The sequence below is a fragment of the Heptranchias perlo genome, chromosome 13 (genome assembly GCF_035084215.1).
Source record: "Heptranchias perlo isolate sHepPer1 chromosome 13, sHepPer1.hap1, whole genome shotgun sequence".
NCBI lineage: Eukaryota > Metazoa > Chordata > Chondrichthyes > Hexanchiformes > Hexanchidae > Heptranchias > Heptranchias perlo.
This window is the reverse complement of record NC_090337.1, coordinates 15,697,843-15,716,122: the sequence shown is the minus strand read 5'-3', so window position 1 is coordinate 15,716,122 and position 18,280 is coordinate 15,697,843. Positions and strand designations below refer to the sequence as shown.

At 47.6% G+C, this 18,280-nt stretch overlaps 1 protein-coding gene across 2 annotated transcripts in view; it reads right to left on the bottom strand.

Moving 5' to 3' along the window:
* The window catches only part of plod2 (procollagen-lysine, 2-oxoglutarate 5-dioxygenase 2), a 158,908-nt gene that overhangs the window by 21,250 nt on the left and 119,378 nt on the right, over positions 1-18,280 (bottom strand). For both annotated transcript variants that reach the window (XM_067995028.1, XM_067995027.1), the window contains exons 9-12: positions 9,510-9,635; positions 9,123-9,241; positions 5,653-5,757; positions 1,009-1,134 (exon numbers count right to left, since the gene is read on the bottom strand). In XM_067995028.1, coding sequence (XP_067851129.1) covers positions 1,009-1,134; positions 5,653-5,757; positions 9,123-9,241; positions 9,510-9,635 — 476 coding nt within the window. The remainder of the gene's footprint in view (positions 1-1,008; positions 1,135-5,652; positions 5,758-9,122; positions 9,242-9,509; positions 9,636-18,280) is intronic.

Here is an 18,280-nt window from a genome sequence, read left to right as displayed (position 1 = left end):
GCTCTTTCCCAGCAATGCTGCTAAAATATTTTTAACATTTCCCATGGCTGGAGAGTCTAGAACTAGGAGGCATAGTCGCAGGGTAAGGGGTCGGCCATTTAAGACTGAGATGAGGAGGAATTTCTTCACTCAGAGGGTTGTGAACCTTTGGAATTGTCTACCCCAGAGGGCTGTGGATGCTGATTCGTTGAGTAGATTCAAGGCTGAGATAGGCAGATTTTTGGACTCTAGGGGAATCAAGGGATATGGGGATCAGGCAGGAAAGTGGAGTTGAGGTTGAAAATCAGCCATGATCTGACTGAATGGCGGAGCAGGCTCGAGGGGCATGTGGCCTACTCCTACTCCTACTCCTATTTATGTTAAAGCTCAATCACCTCTGGCTAGTAAGTCGATTAAACAATCAGGGTTCCTGTTTTGGAGGACTATTCAGTGTACTCTGCTGGAAAGTGCATGAGGATGAGGGATGAGAGCAGGACTGAGTTTGAAGATGATGCTCCACATGGCGGAACAGCATGCAGGCATTTGTTGTCAAATGAAGAACGGCTGCCAGGGCAAGGTACTGGAGGGCCGCCAGCAATTGTGGAACCATAGCCCAACAGGAGTCACTGCCTTCAGCACAAATGGTGAGCAAATTGGCCAAAAGATCCCACAACAAATATATGGTCCCCACATTTCATTTAAATAGCATATCTCACTTTATTTATATTGACCCTTCAAAACTTTTAAGCTAACCTTTCTGAACCATTTGAAAAGCAGGACAATTCACACGTTGCTGTCAACATTTACCATTTTAAATTGCTATATCAACATTTCCATTCAATTTTGCTGTGTCAACTGTCACAATGTAGTTTCAGGCTCTGGCTACTAGATAGCCGTTTGGAGTAATTTTCTGAAGTCTCTCTCCCAACTCCGTTTTAGTTATATCCATCACTCTCTCTATATCATCAACCGACAATGGGCAACACTACAGACAATTTCTAGTACGTAATGAAAGTGGATAAAACTCACACTCTGCTTCCTTGGACAATATCAACATAATCCTCAGAGCGTGCATAGAAACCATCGGGACTCAACGCACCCCAGAAATTGGACCACAGCTTTTTATGCTGGCTAACCATTGGTGCAATTATCCTCCTGTTAGGATCACAGAGACAAAAAATGATTAATCAAAAAAATAATCTGCAATTAATTCAGTGAAAGAAGTTGACACTTGACCATTTTAAGAAGTCATTTTCCTTTTTACAGATTTATTCATATTCTGCTTTGTAACTATAAAAGCTATATTTGCTATTTTAACTATCTTGTGTCAAAACAAATAGAAATTCTGCTAAAACAATGGTCTGAATGTCACAATTGGTGGGGAAGGAAGCAAAACTATCCCATATTACGGTCGGCAGATGGCTACTTTTGTATACTTGGGAAGTTCAAATAGCTACGGCTTTGGATCAGTGGTACTACTTTCACCGGAGTCAAAAGATCACAGGCTTAATTTTGAAATGGTGGCGGGTTGGCAGCAGTGGGGGGCGGGGGGAGGTGGTGAAGGTGCGCGTGGCAAACCCGAATAATCAAAACTTACTGTCCCCAACGCGATCACAATGTAATTGATGGTGATTAAAGTTCTTTGCGGGTTTTGCGCCCGGGAGTCAGCCTGATTGACAGGCTGGCTGCGGACAGGAGCTGCAACGCGAGTGGGGCGGGGGGGATGGGGGGGGGGGGGGGAGAGAAAGAGAGAGCGTGAGACGTCATCCAGCGCTGCGTCTTTTGGATGAGATAATAAACCGAGGGCCCCTTCTGCTCAGGTAGACATAAAAAATCCCAGGGCACTGGTCGAAGAACAGCAAGGCAGTTATCCCGGTGTCCTGGCCAGCATTTATCCCTCAACTGACATCACTAAAACAAATTATGTGATTATTTATCTGGGCGCTGGTTGTGGGACCCTGCTGGGCGCTGGTTGTGGGACCCTGCTGGGCGCTGGTTGTGGGACCCTGCTGGGCGCTGGTTGTGGGACCCTGCTGGGCGCTGGTTGTGGGACCCTGCTGGGCGCTGGTTGTGGGACCCTGCTGGGCGCTGGTTGTGGGACCCTGCTGGGCGCTGGTTGTGGGACCCTGCTGGGCGCTGGTTGTGGGACCCTGCTGGGCGCTGGTTGTGGGACCCTGCTGGGCGCTGGTTGTGGGACCCTGCTGGGCGCTGGTTGTGGGACCCTGCTGGGCGCTGGTTGTGGGACCCTGCTGGGCGCTGGTTGTGGGACCCTGCTGGGCGCTGGTTGTGGGACCCTGCTGGGCGCTGGTTGTGGGACCCTGCTGGGCGCTGGTTGTGGGACCCTGCTGGGCGCTGGTTGTGGGACCCACCTTAAAACCCTTTGAGCAAGCTTTTGGGTCATTCCTCCTCATCTCTCTTTCTTTGGCTCGGAGTCCATTGTTTCCCTATGCCTGTGTGAAGCGTCTTGGGACATTTTTCCAAACTAAAGGTGTTGTATAAACGTAAATTGTTGTTGTTGTATTGGAACATTAACCTACTGGTTTTTAATTCTCAATTTTGACTCTCACTCTTGAAAAATGGGCCATGGGAATCTGAATTGCTATGTAATCCTTTGTCAGTGCCTATAGCATGATAGTAGATATAAGTATTGGGCTAAACATAGACTGAGGACAGGGATCTCCTGAGCTTTGTACAGTAACCCACACTGTGTTGAAGCTTTGAGTGGCTAATTCAAAACAGCCTGTGTACATGGCAATGAGGAGAGTAGTTTAATATCCAATATTCTGCTTTTAATTTCGTGAGTGCTTTTACAACACAAGTTTATTGTACCTCAGGTGGCTTAAATTAAATCAACATTTAAAAGCCAAGTTAATCTCCTTAAGCTTTTTAAATGTTTATTCAATTTAAGCATAACATAGCCATTAGTTTAATTTCAAAAAACGTATCTCTTACCTTGCAGGAGACTGCTTCAATTTAATGCCACCCTGTGTCCCCAATTCAATCTCCACTCCTGCCTAATGCTGTTTTAGGCCAGGAAGGTGTCCTAATTCAGATCTACTGAATTACTCAGAAGTTGGCACTTCAGACTGATGTGGAGCTGCCAGGGAAAGGCTGCACCAGTTGAGTAAGCAGGGCCAAACTGGTAATAGCTTTTCTCTGTTCAGACATGTCAGGATCATCCTGAGCACTGAAGCACTGCATTTCAGTTAATTCAACAGAGCTACTTCAGGAGCAAGTAGAAACCTAAATGGTGGCCCTCCACTGGGTGCAGCAGGGAACACGTGATTTAAATGAAGATATCTCACATAAGACGGAAAATATCCAAGTTTTCAACAACATTGAGCAGATGGAGAGTACGTTGTACTGATATTAGTCCCACTGGGCTTTCTTTCTGCTTAATATTTGATTAGAGAAATAAAAAACAGATGGGAAGAGTTTGCACAAATTTAAGGAGCAATCAGTAATTAAAGAAAGGACTACAAAGGTTGGGTGGAGTTTAACACTTGCAATCTTTTCAAAATAGTTATAACAAGTAAATATCTATATGCTACATGGTAAATATCTATAACCTATATGGTAAATATCTATAATCTATATGGAAAGTAAACCATCACAAACTGGGATTGACTATAAGGAACAGTATATCTAGAAAGAACTTTCGGAAAAAAGTACCAACCATTTATTTAAACTCAAAGGAAAGATAGGAAGAGAAGTAGGTCATTCAGCCTCTCGAGCCTGTTCCTCCATTCTTTTAGACCTGTCCTTCAAGCATATTTACCCACCTTTGTTCCATTTCCCTTGATATCCTTACTAACAAAAACCTATTCACCTCAGTCTTGAAAGCTCCAATTGACCTAGTATCTACAGCCTTTTGGAGCAGAGCTTCAGATTTCAATTACCCCTTGTGTGGAAAAAATTCCTGATTTCACTTCTCAATGGCCTAGTCTAATTTTAAGATTATCCCTCCCTTGTTCTAGATTCAATCAGAGGAAATTGTTTCTCTGTATCAAAAGTATGGAATCTCTATCATTTTAAACACCTCAGTTAGATCACCCCTCAACCTTGTAAACCCAAGGGAATACAAACCATGTTTATGCCCTCATAATTTAACCCTTTAAGGCCTGGTGAATCTGCACAATATCTCTCCAAAGTCAATTTATCCTTCCTGAGGTTTGGTGCCCAAAACCGAACGCAGTACTCCAGATGGGGTCTGACCAAGGTTCTATACAGCTGAAGCATCACTTCCTCACTTTTGTATTCCGACCCCCTTAAGATAAGGGCCAACCTTCCATTAGCCTTTTTGATTACATCTTGTACCTGTGCACTAGCTTTTAATGATTTGCGCATATAGACACCCAAATCCATTTGCTCCTCCACGGTTCCTAGTCTCTCACCATTAAGCAAATATTCCAATTTGTCATTCTCGGATAAAAAGTGAATGATCTCACATTTCCCCATAATCAATTCCATTTGCCATAGTTTTGCCACTTACTTAGTTTATGTCGCTTTGTAACTTCCTGCTCCTACAACTTGGTGCCTCTTAACTTAGTGCCAACTGCAAACTTGGATATATAACTCTCTATTTCTTCATCTATATCATCAATACATATGGTGAAAAGCTAAGGCCCCAGTACAGATCTTTGGGGAACACCACTTGTCACATCCTGCCAATCAGAGAACATTCCCTTTATTATCTCTACTTTCTGTCTCCTACCTCCCAACCAATTATTAAACCATGTCACAAGGTTACCACCAATTCCGCCCGCTTTCATTTTTGCTAATAATCTCTTGGGAGGCCGGGCCTCATTTCCATAAATTTTCCCGGTGTCCCACCTGAACCTGGCCAAATCCACTACCTAGCCGGTGGGCGGGAGTGGGAATTCGGTGGCAGGAAGCCACAGATGGGGACCCGTGGGAAAGGTGCCCGGTAGTCAGTTGAAGGGATTGGGGGAGAGGGGGGCTCTGGATACAATCGGAGGGAGGGGCTTGGAAGTCCGAGGGGAAGGGAGGCCCAAAGCTTCTTTGTGAGGCCTGGAGGAGCACTGGTCCATAAGGAAGCCTACATTTTTTTTTAAACCGTACCTGCCTGGGCCTCTTCTGGCCCACGGTCCCTATCCCAACATGTTTGGCCTGACTGGGAAGCCATCACTGCTCGTCTGCTCAGACCGCCAACTAAAATTGCAGATCCGATCCGGATTACATCATCGGGCCCTGATCTGCATATTTAAACAGGACCCCTCTGGGTGCTGCTGTCCTCTGGCTGTTAACATTGGAAGGCAGCGGGATCAGCGGGGGGAAGTGACTGCCCTCATTTTAACTGCGGCCACCCTCCTGATTTCCGCCAGGCGGGAGGAGAGGAAGTTAAAATCGGGGCCTCAGTATTTGATCAGACTCAACTGATTGTAGATAAGATTTTCCCCTCTTTATCTATAATTGGGGAATTTATCATTAGATGATAAGCTGCTTACAGCTTCAGAATCACTTTCCAGGTTTGGGATCATAACTTCACGGAATTAGTCACAAAAAAGATGGCGATGTTTTTTAAGATTAGGATTATGAATATTTTGTCCTGTTTACATTCAGCAAATCCATTAATAGATAAACTGATATAATTATTGCAGTGAATCAATTTTAATCAGAACATAAATATATATCCCTTTGTAAACTCATTACCTGTTTTGCTCCATTAAAAGCTGCAGGGTTTTTGGGTTTGTCAGTACAACATCTGAATCAAGGCTGAAGTAATAATCACATCCTGGATCCTGGCGACAGTAATCCCTATATGAAGAAAAGGCAAAGGGCAGTAAGAGACCAAAAAACTATACTTTGCTTGTAACCACAGCGCTGACCTACTTTAAATCACTGACTTTAGTAAAACAAATAATCACAAAGTTCCCTTTTTTGCTGAAGTCGTTATATTTATTTTGGCAGGTTTAAAAATAGAAAAAGAATTACAAACGAACTTCTAAAAAAAAAAATCTTTCAAAGGAATTTGCTCCCCCAATGCTTTTGTAAAAAAATATAATCTATAAAAAGGGCGAATATTTTTATAACTGGTCATATTTCCTGTCCAGAGACCTGTCATTTTTAGTTTCTCTCTTCCCTACATGATTTATTGGTACATAGGAACATGGGAATTGCTAGACGAGAAAAGACGACTCTGTCTAGTTTGCCTTCTACTATCCTGGTAGTCGCATGATACAAGAATGAAGTTGTTGATTAATCATAGCTATCAATCTCTATCAATTAGTCTACAACAGACGGACTTGAAGCGAGGAAAACCCCAGTGGTGGAGAGCTTTGGGAACCACAGGTCCAAAGTCACCTGTTCCTCCCAAGCATCCTAACTTACCACATGTCATGTCTCAAATTACTCATATACTGTATCCTAAAATGTTATTTTCTGATAGAAATCTAGCCAATTTATACTTGAATGAAGCAATACTAACTGCTTTCACTGTCACCTTAGGGAGCCTGTTCCATAGATTGACCAGTCGCTCACTGAAATAATGTTTCTGCAGCTTACTTTTGGAATTTACACCGATTCAAGCGCAGGCTGTGTCTTGTGGTTTTACTATTCTGGATAAGGTGAAACAGCTCATCATGGTCTGCATTATCTAGTCCCTTTAGAATTTTCATGACATCCAATGTTGTAACTCACACTGACATGAATGGATCTGCACCAGCAACTCCTCCCTGGTAGGGGCAACCCCGACAGGGAAGGAAACCCAAAAGGGTGGCTTTCTGTCAGTGGTACATAGTTTGAGTTTTTAATTTTAAAAATGGTAATTTTATAACTATGATTTTAAAAAATGACAATGGGGAAGTACATTAAAAACAAGATCAAGCCTGAATTGTATAAGCCAGTGTGGTATGACCAACTCTCTTCTCCTGTCATGACACTTGGTCAGTTTACAGATGCTGCAAAGACCGTGGAAACTTTAAACTTCTGGATCATCAGATGGAAAAACAAAGTTCCAAACACTCAAGTCCTGGCTCATGCTAGCTTGTCAGGAATTACAGTCATACTGGTCAAGATCCAAGAGAGGATAATCTGGGCATGTGTATTGAGAATGTCTGCTGATCAGCTGCAAGTAGAAGGTAATCTTTGGCAGCCAGAGGGCAGTTCAAGCATCATAAGGACACATTCAAAAGGAGCCTAAAAATCTGGAATCCTAGGAGCATCTTGCGACAGCCAGCTGGCAGATTGCCTTTAATCAACACAGATGCCACTTTGAGGGGCAAAATGTTTGAAGCTGCACAGAAGAAATGGAAAGAAAGAGATAAAGAGGGAGAAAGGAGACGGAGAAAAAGGAGAGAGAAAGGAATGAAAGAGAGAGACAAAGGAAGGAAAGAGAAAAAAAATCTGGCAACCAAACTTCAACAAAGTTTGAATTCAGCTGTACTAAATGAGGTCACATCTGTCTCTCATATAACTGAATAATAAGCCGTTCAGGGGTGTGAGGGAGAAGACATATTACCCTAACACATCTGGCTATATCTTGACATTCATTGTTGTTCCAAAAGACAACTAACCGGTTGTTCCAATCCCCTAAACTTTCCTTCCCTTTAACAAAAAAATTGGGAAAATACAATCACAACATCACATATTATCCTGGATTATGGCTAGTGAGCATTTAATATGACAATTCTGCTATTAGCCTCTGAGTAAATGCTCCAATAGCAAAAGCCTATACTTGTGGATATTCCCATTGGTCCAGTGTTTTGAGAACATGATCTAAAACTAGAAATTTAAAAGTCAGTTGAAGAAACATACCAAAGATTTCTCCATCAATATTCACCACGAGGTTCTGACAAAATAATGGTTTGGAATCCCAATGATAAAGTGAGATGTGAACTGCTGGTTTAACATTCAATGTAGTTATTGCTAAAAGCAGCTTTGCTCTGCTGGAACAGTGAGCTGAAATGATGTCATTACAGTCAGGAAGTTGTTCCTCCCATTACATTACATGCTCTTCTCTCTAATTACTGGTCAGGAGACTATGCCCTTGTTATTAAAACAACCTTGATTGCCAGGTCACTTTATTCCCTCTAAAAAGCAGGAGATGCAATCAAGACCTCTGATTTCAGTGTAATGTCTGCCGCCATCTCCTCATGTGACATCCGTTTTTTTTAAAACTTAAGAGATATTTATAAAATGAAAGCAATCTTTCCATAGACATCATTGTGATATAATTTAACCAGAATTTATAACAGGGAAAAATGGTATGATCTTTCAGATATCCTAATAAAATGAGGAATACAAAAAAAAATTGAAAAATTAAAATCAACAGGAGAAAAAAGTGAATGGAATGAGTTTACAATTTACATTTCAAAAGTAAGCGTCTTGAAATTTCAGTAACTTTTTTCAGAGTAATACATCATACCTTAATGTTTGTTTTAAATGTGTTTTTTCAATAATACGTTTCTTTTTCTTTATAGATTCCGAATTGCCAATGCAAACAAATAGCAACGATTCACTGAAATCCTCTCAAAAGTACTTGTATAAATCAATTAAAAAGCAGCCAATTTGCTCGATTGAGGAAATACATATGGAAGATCGAGGGTCGCGGGGGACAACTGGGGGTGGGGGGGATGCGGTGGGTAGGGCCACGGAAAGATTGATCAGGGCCAGAGAGGTGGGCCAGGGGTCGGAGAGATCGTGCTCCTCCTGGCTCACAAGCAGTGCTGGAAAAGTACTTACCCGTTGGAACCGGCCGTACTTGCCTCCCTTCAGCTGCCTGGGAAACCCAGCCGGCCAGTGTTAAATCTGAAACACAGCTAAAATTTGAGTCACGTAGCCTCATTAAAATATTTAAATTAGGGACCCGCCTCCGGAGAGCAGGTTAGTCGCCTGCCCCCCACCCCGCCTCCGTGGACACGTTGGAGGTGGGTTGGGGTCAGGTTTTCCAATTTTGGATTTTTAAACAGCTCCCCCCCAACCAAAAACCAGGTTAAAATTACCCACAGTAAGTCAGTTACACTAAAATGCTTGGAATTTTTGAGGTGAAGTTTTGGAATTTTTGAGGTGACAAGTTAATGATCGCAGATGAATCGCGGTGTAACTTATCTCCCACCCCACCTCACCCATGATATGTGTTCCATTTGAACATAAAATTACAGTACACGAATGCAGAAACTCACATTCCCATATTCCTGGCATCTCCTTCGCTCAGGATTTCCTCAGGACCCACAAACTTCACTTTAAATTCATCCTTGTGTTTCTCCCAGAACTTGTGAATATGTTTTTCATGGTAAACTTCCTAGAGCAGAACAGAGTTTAAGAAACAGAATTAATGTTTAAGTCAAAACCACTGTACACCAAAGTATGGACAAAAAAAAAAATCTATTCTTATGGGTGGAAAGCTAACTTTCACATTTTATTACCTCTTTTTAAAAAAAGGAACAGATGTAAAACTGTTGGCTTAAACTGAACTGCAGAGTGCTTGAAGTTTATTACAACTTGCATTTCATCAACAATAGGGAGTTGAGAGCAAAAGGGATGTGCACATCCACTAATGGAGGACTCACGTTATTGTGAATAAAGAAAGTAAGCTTCTTTCTTGGATAATCGAGGGTCAGTAGTCTTTCCAGGAACTCCGGAAGAAACGGTGTTGGCCGTTCAATGAATATGCCGACAGTCACACTGGGATACTCCTAAATGACAAATACATTGAATTGAATTAGTTATGTAAAACCTATTTTTGCCAATCATAGGTTAAACGCAAGACGCTCAGACAGACGCCAATCAAATTACTTTACATGACATCACATCTGACCCCATCACATTTTTAATCAAACAGGCATCATTCATTTTTGTACCCTGCAAAATAGAGTGAATTGCTTAACAAAAATTTAAACTTACTGCTAATATTTTTACAAAACACTGACAAAATAGAGATAACATTTTCTTTACAGGATGCAATTGCCTCAAAAGTTTTATTTTAACCCTTACCCTGTGGAACGGAAATACCACATGATTAAAAGGCTTAAAGTAATGGGGAGCTAAATTGGGCAGAGTAGCCTCTCCGACATCCAAGATGGCATCTTGGATGTACTCGCACGTTTCCTGTGCGACGTGCGCCAGACGCCATCTTGGTATAGGAGTTAGAGCAGACGCAGATAACGAATGCTGGAATCATGTAGAGTAGGGAGGTAATGGCTTCAATCAGTGTACAAAGCTGATTTGAAGTGATAAGTCCCAAAATGGTGTCTAACACTCAACTCAACCCCGACCATCTGAAAGTGTCTTAGAGTGCCTGGAGGACCAGCGCTATTTAAAAAGGGACCATGCAGGATTTACAGGTTAGTGGCTGGATTATTGCTTCTGGCTGCCAAGACACTTGTAACTGTTTCTGGAGGTCTCCTAGACTTCAATACTGGGACGCGGGGACATAGCCTAACATTTAGAGCCAGGGCGTCCAGGAGTGAAGTTAGAAAATGCTTCTACACGCAAAGGGTGGGAGACGTTTGAAACGCTCTTCTGCAGACGGCAGTTGATGCTAGCTCAACTTGTGAATGTTAAATCTGAGATTGATAGATTTCTGTGAACCAAGGGTATTAAGGGATATGGGGCTAAGACGGGTATATGGAATTAGGTCACAGGTTTATCATGATCTCATTGGATGGGGGAACAGGCTCGAGGGGCTAAATGCCACGGCCACTTGCTGCCTCCTGATATGCGCCACCTTCTCCTGCAAGAAAGCAGGACGTGTGTCTGGGTGATGTGCCCGTCATGGTTGAATAGATGCCGGTGTGTGTGGCCTGTGAGTTGTGGGTGGGCGGCTGAAAACAGTGGTAATGTGTAAGGGTGAGAGAAAGCATCTGGTTGGAAGAGTTGAGTACTGATGGAAAGAGTTTATTGGTATGTGGGGGATGGGGGGTGTAGTGCCTGGTGCAGTTGGTATGAGACACCACTTGACAGTTGACCTCAATCACCTTGACCACTCATGTCAAAGCATTGAACGTCTTCCTGCACTGTATCCATGTTCATGATGCTGTGAGCCTGGCATTGACTTCGTCCCCCGCTGCCTCCCACTGCCTTTTGAGTATATTTCTGGAGGGCCTCATGCCCCCATCACCACCCTACGGATATAAGATGTCCCTCCTTCTGTCCACCTCTTGCACTCAAGGTCTCTAGTGCATCAGCAGAGAACATTGGTGCATGCACTCTTGCAGGCCTGGTACCAACTCAGATTGGCAGATTGGTGAGGTGTGGCGTGCAGATTGGAGGATGTGGGATTTAGTAGTGTGCAACTACTAAATCCCACATTCAATGTTTTAACGTAACTCGTCAGTGTGTAAACATAGGGAGGGAACCTGCATCTGTGTTTTACGTGTGCGATGTCTGATCTCCATTCAGACTCCGTGCAGACAGTAGACTGTTATTTTCAACAAATAACAGGTACCAGCTACCTTTAAGAGATTTTTAAGAAACATCCTCCCTTTAAGAGATTGAGCTCCCTCTAGTGGTGGAAAGTGCAAATTGCATTGATTCCACATGCAAGGCCTCGAAAGGAACGCTGATTGCAGGTAAGTCCTCAGTGGGTCCAAACTTGCGTCCTGCCTGTGTAGGGTCCATCGGGCTGGGGTACTAGCGCATCGCACTACCCCCGCCCGAAATGGACCCTTATCCAACTTTTCCCCCAGGGTTTCTTCAAGTTAATCTAAACCAGTAATGCAGTACAGTTATGAAAAACAGAAATATTTACATAATGTCACACACACTGAAGAAAATTAGTGGGATGGTAGTTCATAAAGAGGAATGGCTTTGCAAGGTTGACATTATTTGCTGATAATTGATCATTAACCAGTCTAGTCCACATTCACACCTGGGTCAAATGATTTGCACATTTATACAGTCTCATAAAAACGTCAAATATAAGTAAAATATTAATTACTGATTAAGTACAATAAACATGTAAAACAACAATAACTTGCATTTATATAGCATCTCTAGCCTTCTCAGGGAGTCATCTAGGGACGGACAATAAATGTGGCCTTGCCAGCCATCACCTACATCACGAAAACAAATATATATAAAAATGTGTCAAATGTATGTAGTAATGATGTGAAAATGCATTGCGAGCTTTAAAGTGAAATCGAAGAACTAACATGGCTGGCAATGGTGTCCTAGAATGGGGTGGAGACAGGTCAGAGGATGCTCAATGCTCACAAGGATGCATTCCCACCCTCCCTCCCTTTCAAACCTGCCAGATCCTTGTTCCCTTCCCTCAATACCATCAGATCCCAGCCTCCTAATGTCACCACCTCAAATGTCATCAAGCCTGAGGGCTCCCAATATTCCTGCATCCCGCAACCCCACCACCCTCAACCTCGGGACTCCCTCCTCAGTACTTCCAAAGCCCAGGAACGCGGAGACGGCGGGGGGGGCGGGGCGGCCGGAGACGGCGGGGGGGGCGGGGCGGCCGGAGACGGCGGGGGGGGGCGGGGCGGCCGGAGACGGCGGGGCGGCGGGGCCGGAGACGGCGGGGCGGCGGGGCCGGAGACGGCGGGGCGGCGGGGCCGGAGACGGCGGGGCGGCGGGGCCGGAGACGGCGGGGCGGCGGGGCCGGAGACGGCGGGGCGGGGCGGCCGGAGACGGGGGCGGGGCGGGGCGGCCGGGGGCGGGGCGGCCGGAGACGGCGGGGCGGGGCGGCCGGAGACGGCGGGGCGGGGCGGCCGGAGACGGCGGGGCGGGGCGGCCGGAGACGGCGGGGCGGGGCGGCCGGAGACGGCGGGGCGGGGCGGCCGGAGACGGCGGGGCGGGGCGGCCGGAGACGGCGGGGCGGGGCGGCCGGAGACGGCGGGGCGGGGCGGCCGGAGACGGCGGGGCGGGGCGGCCGGAGACGGCGGGGCGGGGCGGCCGGAGACGGCGGGGCGGGGCGGCCGGAGACGGCGGGGCGGGGCGGCCGGAGACGGCGGGGCGGGGCGGCCGGAGACGGCGGGGCGGGGCGGCCGGAGACGGCGGGGCGGGGCGGCCGGAGACGGCGGGGCGGGGCGGCCGGAGACGGCGGGGCGGGGAGGCCGGAGACGGCGGGGCGGGGAGGCCGGAGACGGCGGGGCGGGGAGGCCGGAGACGGCGGGGCGGGGAGGCCGGAGACGGCGGGGCGGGGAGGCCGGAGACGGCGGGGCGGGGGGGGGAGGTCGGAGACGGCGGGGCGGGGGGGGGAGGTCGGAGACGGCGGGGCGGGGGGGGGAGGTCGGAGACGGCGGGGCGGGGGGGGGGAGGTCGGAGACGGCGGGGCGGGGGGGGGGAGGTCGGAGACGGCGGGGCGGGGGGGGGAGGTCGGAGACGGCGGGGCGGGGGGGGGAGGTCGGAGACGGCGGGGCGGGGGGGGGAGGTCGGAGACGGCGGGGCGGGGGGGGGAGGTCGGAGACGGCGGGGCGGGGGGGGGAGGTCGGAGACGGCGGGGCGGGGGGGGGAGGTCGGAGACGGCGGGGCGGGGGGGGGAGGTCGGAGACGGCGGGGCGGGGGGGGGAGGTCGGAGACGGCGGGGCGGGGGGGGGAGGTCGGAGACGGCGGGGCGGGGGGGGAGGTCGGAGACGGCGGGGCGGGGGGGGGGGAGGTCGGAGACGGCGGGGCGGGGGGGGGGAGGTCGGAGACGGCGGGGCGGGGGGGGGGGGAGGTCGGAGACGGCGGGGCGGGGGGGGGGGGGGGAGGTCGGAGACGGCAGGGCAGGGGGGGGGGGGGGGGAGGTCGGAGACGGCGGGGCGGGGGGGGAGGTCGGAGACGGCGGGGCGGGGGGGGAGGTCGGAGACGGCGGGGCGGGGGGGGAGGTCGGAGACGGCGGGGCGGGGGGGGGGAGGTCGGAGACGGCGGGGCGGGGGGGGGAGGTCGGAGACGGCGGGGCGGGGGGGGGGGAGGTCGGAGACGGCGGGGCGGGGGGGGAGGTCGGAGACGGCGGGGCGGGGGGGGAGGTCGGAGACGGCGGGGCGGGGGGGGGGAGGTCGGAGACGGCGGGGCGGGGGGGGGAGGTCGGAGACGGCGGGGCGGGGGGGGGGGAGGTCGGAGACGGCGGGGCGGGGGGGGGAGGTCGGAGACGGCGGGGCGGGGGGGGAGGTCGGAGACGGCGGGGCGGGGGGGGGGGGGGGGAGGTCGGAGACGGCGGGGCGGGGGGGGGCGGGGGGGGGAAGGTCGGAGACGGCGGGGCTGGGGAGGGTCGGAGATCGTATTTGTGGACTCGCGGCAGAGAGGCTTGTTGGGCCTGGAGGAAACACTCCGGCTGCTCTAGGCCCACAAGCAGTGCAGTGAAGGCACTCAACTGTTGATCCGGGCCTTCTTGCCTCCTCTTACGTGGCAAGAATCAGAAGGCCTGGGAATCCTGGCCCCCAGGAGTTAAAAATAAAAAAGCTGTTAAAATGGAAGCCCGCAGCCTCCTTAAGAGCTTTCACTGACCGACCCGTCTCCCGAGAGGGGATTGGTCACCCGCATCTCGACCCACCTCTGTTAAAATGGAAGCCGGCGGGTTGGAGGCTGGTTTTAGTTTTTTTACCCTCCCACCCACTTGTTCGTGGAGTTAAAATCTACCCTCTTTATGTGAGATCAAAAAATTGTTTTGTTTCATACTGCAGCATCTGAGCTTTGGCTAACCTCACTTCTGTGCAATTTATCTTACAAATAATCTTACAATTTATCTTACAAGTTGAAAGCCCACAGACACCCAATATGATTTTGTCACCACATTCTTTCCAAAGAATGTAACCGACTTGAACCTTTCCCACTTGAAACTGTTCCATCAAACTACTTTGTACAGATTTTGATATATTATTCCTGATGCTATTTGCAACCCCTTTTCAGCTGATCATCACAGCTAATGTGAAATGTCATGCTGGGAGGGGTTACTTCATGAAGCAGCTTGTAAGAACGAGAATCGTCGATGCTGAAAAGGAGACACATTTTTCCACTCATACATCTTAACAGTTCAACAGGTCAAGTACGATACACATTCCAATGTTTCAGCTGCATTTCCTCATCCAGCTTCACAGCACTGTCCTCATTCATACTCCAAAGTTCAACTTTCTACACATCCGGCCTTGGGTCTACTTCCTCAATCCCAGTGGAAATAATAAAATCTAAATAATTACATAGAATGTACAGCACGTAAACAGGCCAGTCGGCCCAAGCTGGTGTTTATGCTCCACATAAGCCTCCTCCGACCCTTGTTCATCTCACCCTATCAATATATTCTTCTATTCCTTTCTCCCTCGTGTTTATCTAGCTTCCCCTTAAATGCATCTATGCTGGTCGCCTCAACTACTAACCACTAACATTCTAACCACTCTCTGGGTAAAGAAGTTTCTCCTGAATTCCCTATTGGATTTATTAGTGACCATCTTATATTTATGGCCCCTAGTTCTGATCTCTCCCACATCTTCTCTATGTTTACCCTATCAAACCCTTCCATAATCTTTAAGACCTCTAACAGGTCACCCCTCAGTCTTCTCTTCTCTAAAGAACAGAGCCCCAGCCTGTTCAATAATCACAATGTCTTTAAGAGGCCTTTATTATGGTTACATTCAGCAACGTTGCTAACAGACATAAAAGCAAAACATATATATTATGGTGCAGATATGTTTATTCAGCCGCCAGCATGTTTTGAACCTGGTCACAGACCATTGGGTGGACTTTCTGGTTTTGGCACTTACGCTGCAGGATCAGTGCAGTGAGTTTCACATTTGCAAGGAATAGGAATGGCCACCCCGCCCCCTTAGATCAACTTTAATTATATGTGAGCTGTGAGCTCTGGGCCTGGATTTGGCTTCCCACTGCGGGCATACCAAAGGAAAGACAGAGTTTGTGGGTGGCAAAAAATTTGTGGAGGCACGGAAAGGAGTCTCTAGCTAACTGATGGGAGTGGCACAGGACCCGAACCCCGTTTGATGGATAATGTGGTGCATGCACTGCATGAGATGCTTGGCATTCCAGGGCTGCCCTCTTCAGAGGAGAGCAGAGCAGCATGCCTTGCAATGGCCAGGGCCAATGTTGCGTTCACTATCCACAGGCCCTGGGAACAGATAAGGAAAGGACTTCCTTTAATAGAATGCCGTTCACATCCTCAGGATGTGCCAATGCACGTTATAAATCAGTGGGTAATTTTTGCAGTGCAGTCACTGTTGTGGGTTTAGAAGATGTCAGACCTTAAAGCCACTGTCTTGTGGTTACACAAGTTTTACATACCAGTTAGATGGCCAAAATACGCTTGGAAATCTGCAGCGCATTCATTGTTAATCCTTGCAAAGCTCTCAGGCAACCTTATTTACCATGCATACCAATACTCTAGCACAACACACATTCAAGCGCAGACTTACCCTTGGCACACTGACATCTTAAAAATGCTCCACACAGCAAATGAGTATAATAAAATTTAGCTGCGTGTTACATGGCTAGATGCTAGTTAGGTGTCAGTCTTGGTTCAATGGTAGCTCTTTTGTCTGTGGCCCCTCAGGTGGATGTAAAAGATCCCATGGCACCATTCAAAGAGCAGGAAGTACTCCCGATGTCCTGGCCAATATTTATCCATCAACCAACTCCACCAAAACAGATTATCTTGGCATTTATCTCATTACTGCTTGCGGGACCTTGAATTCACAAGCTCTTGATTCTCTTGGATGAGGCTACTGTGGACATCTTTGCCTATGTGAGTATTAAGGAAATAGAGGAAGGTGCAGTTGGAGGCCTTCCCCAAACTGAGGAAGACTACCATCCTACTCTTGTTATGCCTTTTCCCCATTTTCATTCACAGGAACCACCGTAGGCGTACATATAACCACACAGGCCTCATATGCAGTATTGCAATTCAACCTCTATTTGAAATTATGTTTTAAACCAGCATTCTAACATTTGTTCCTATTATATCAGTGTAGGCCTGGAAAAGCAGCCTGACAGCACTACCATTGGTCAAAAACAAGAAGCATCTCATGGCATCCTGTGTCTCTCTCAACAAAGTGTGCAAGCACCAGCACAGCCAAGCACATCCTTCAGGACACAATTAGTTATCTTGAGTAGGTAGCACCAGGTGAGTCGCAGTGCATAGATGATCAGAACCAGGTGATGGTGGCAGAGGAGGAGTAGGAACCTGCTGCCCAGATGGCTGCCATCAGTTACCCCTCTACTTTGGGAAACACAGTAGTACTGTGACATTGAACAGCCTTGTCATGTGGATGTTGCTATTGAGTTTATAAAAAAAAAGATAAAATTGATGCATCAGTCACCTGTTTATTGTATGTGTGGGCAGCACATCAACTGATACTGTAAATGATCCTTATGCTACTCTGGAAGGAAGTGGAGATAGGTGGTCGGTGGGGACCTTCACTCCCATCGACAGGTTGACTGCAGATGTCCTCATTGTTGGAGGTGAAGGTGGAGGGTGCAGGGGAAAGGAGTTTAAGGAGAGAGAGTAGGTAATGGAGAAAAGAAGCTGGGTGTTTTCTTTGCTCTCCAGGATGATCCTGGAGTAGTGTGCGGTTTTGGCAAAGGAAGGCGCGGCCCGATAGCACTCGATGTGATCCAGCCAGATGTGTGATGGATGGTTAAACCAGATATGCACCAGATATGCTCAAGTCTGCGCCCCTTAGACTTGAGGGAGATAGTAAAGGTTTTGCTGGGGACAAGGGTAACAAAGGTGGACATGAGGGTAACCAAAGGACACAGATTTAAGGTGATTGGCAAAAGAAACAGAGGAGACATGAGGGGAAAAAAATTACACAGTGAGTTGTTGTGATCTGGAATGCACTGCCTGAAAGGGTGCTGGAAGCAGATTCAGCAGTAACTTTCAAAAGGGAATTGGATAAATAATTGAAGGGAAAAAATTTACAGGGCTATGGGGGAAGAGCAGGGGAGTGGGACTAATTGGATAGCTCTACCAAAGAGCCAGCACAGGCAAGATGGACCAAATGGCCTCCTTCTGTGCCGTATCACTATGATTCTATGTAGAGAACGATTTAAATAAGTGTGCTTGCTTACTCTCCACTCCAGTAACCTTTGAGTTTCCTCCAAGAACTCCAAACAGTATTAACAATTAGTGATCATCAACTCTGCCCTCTCATGGGACAACTCTTTGGGTGGCCCAGTTGTTGTTTGTTATTTTTTTTAATTTTAAGAAATAACATGTAATGAACACCTACAATGTGCTTTTCCCATTCCCCATCCCCTGCCCACCACCAAAACAATTCAATGTGAAAGCTACCTAAAAAAAAATCAAATCTATTGTGGCTGCTCATTTTATAGAAGGTAGCCAGGGTCCAGTTTGCATTTGGGATGAAGTCAATTCAATTTCAGTTCATAACTGCATATTTAAGCA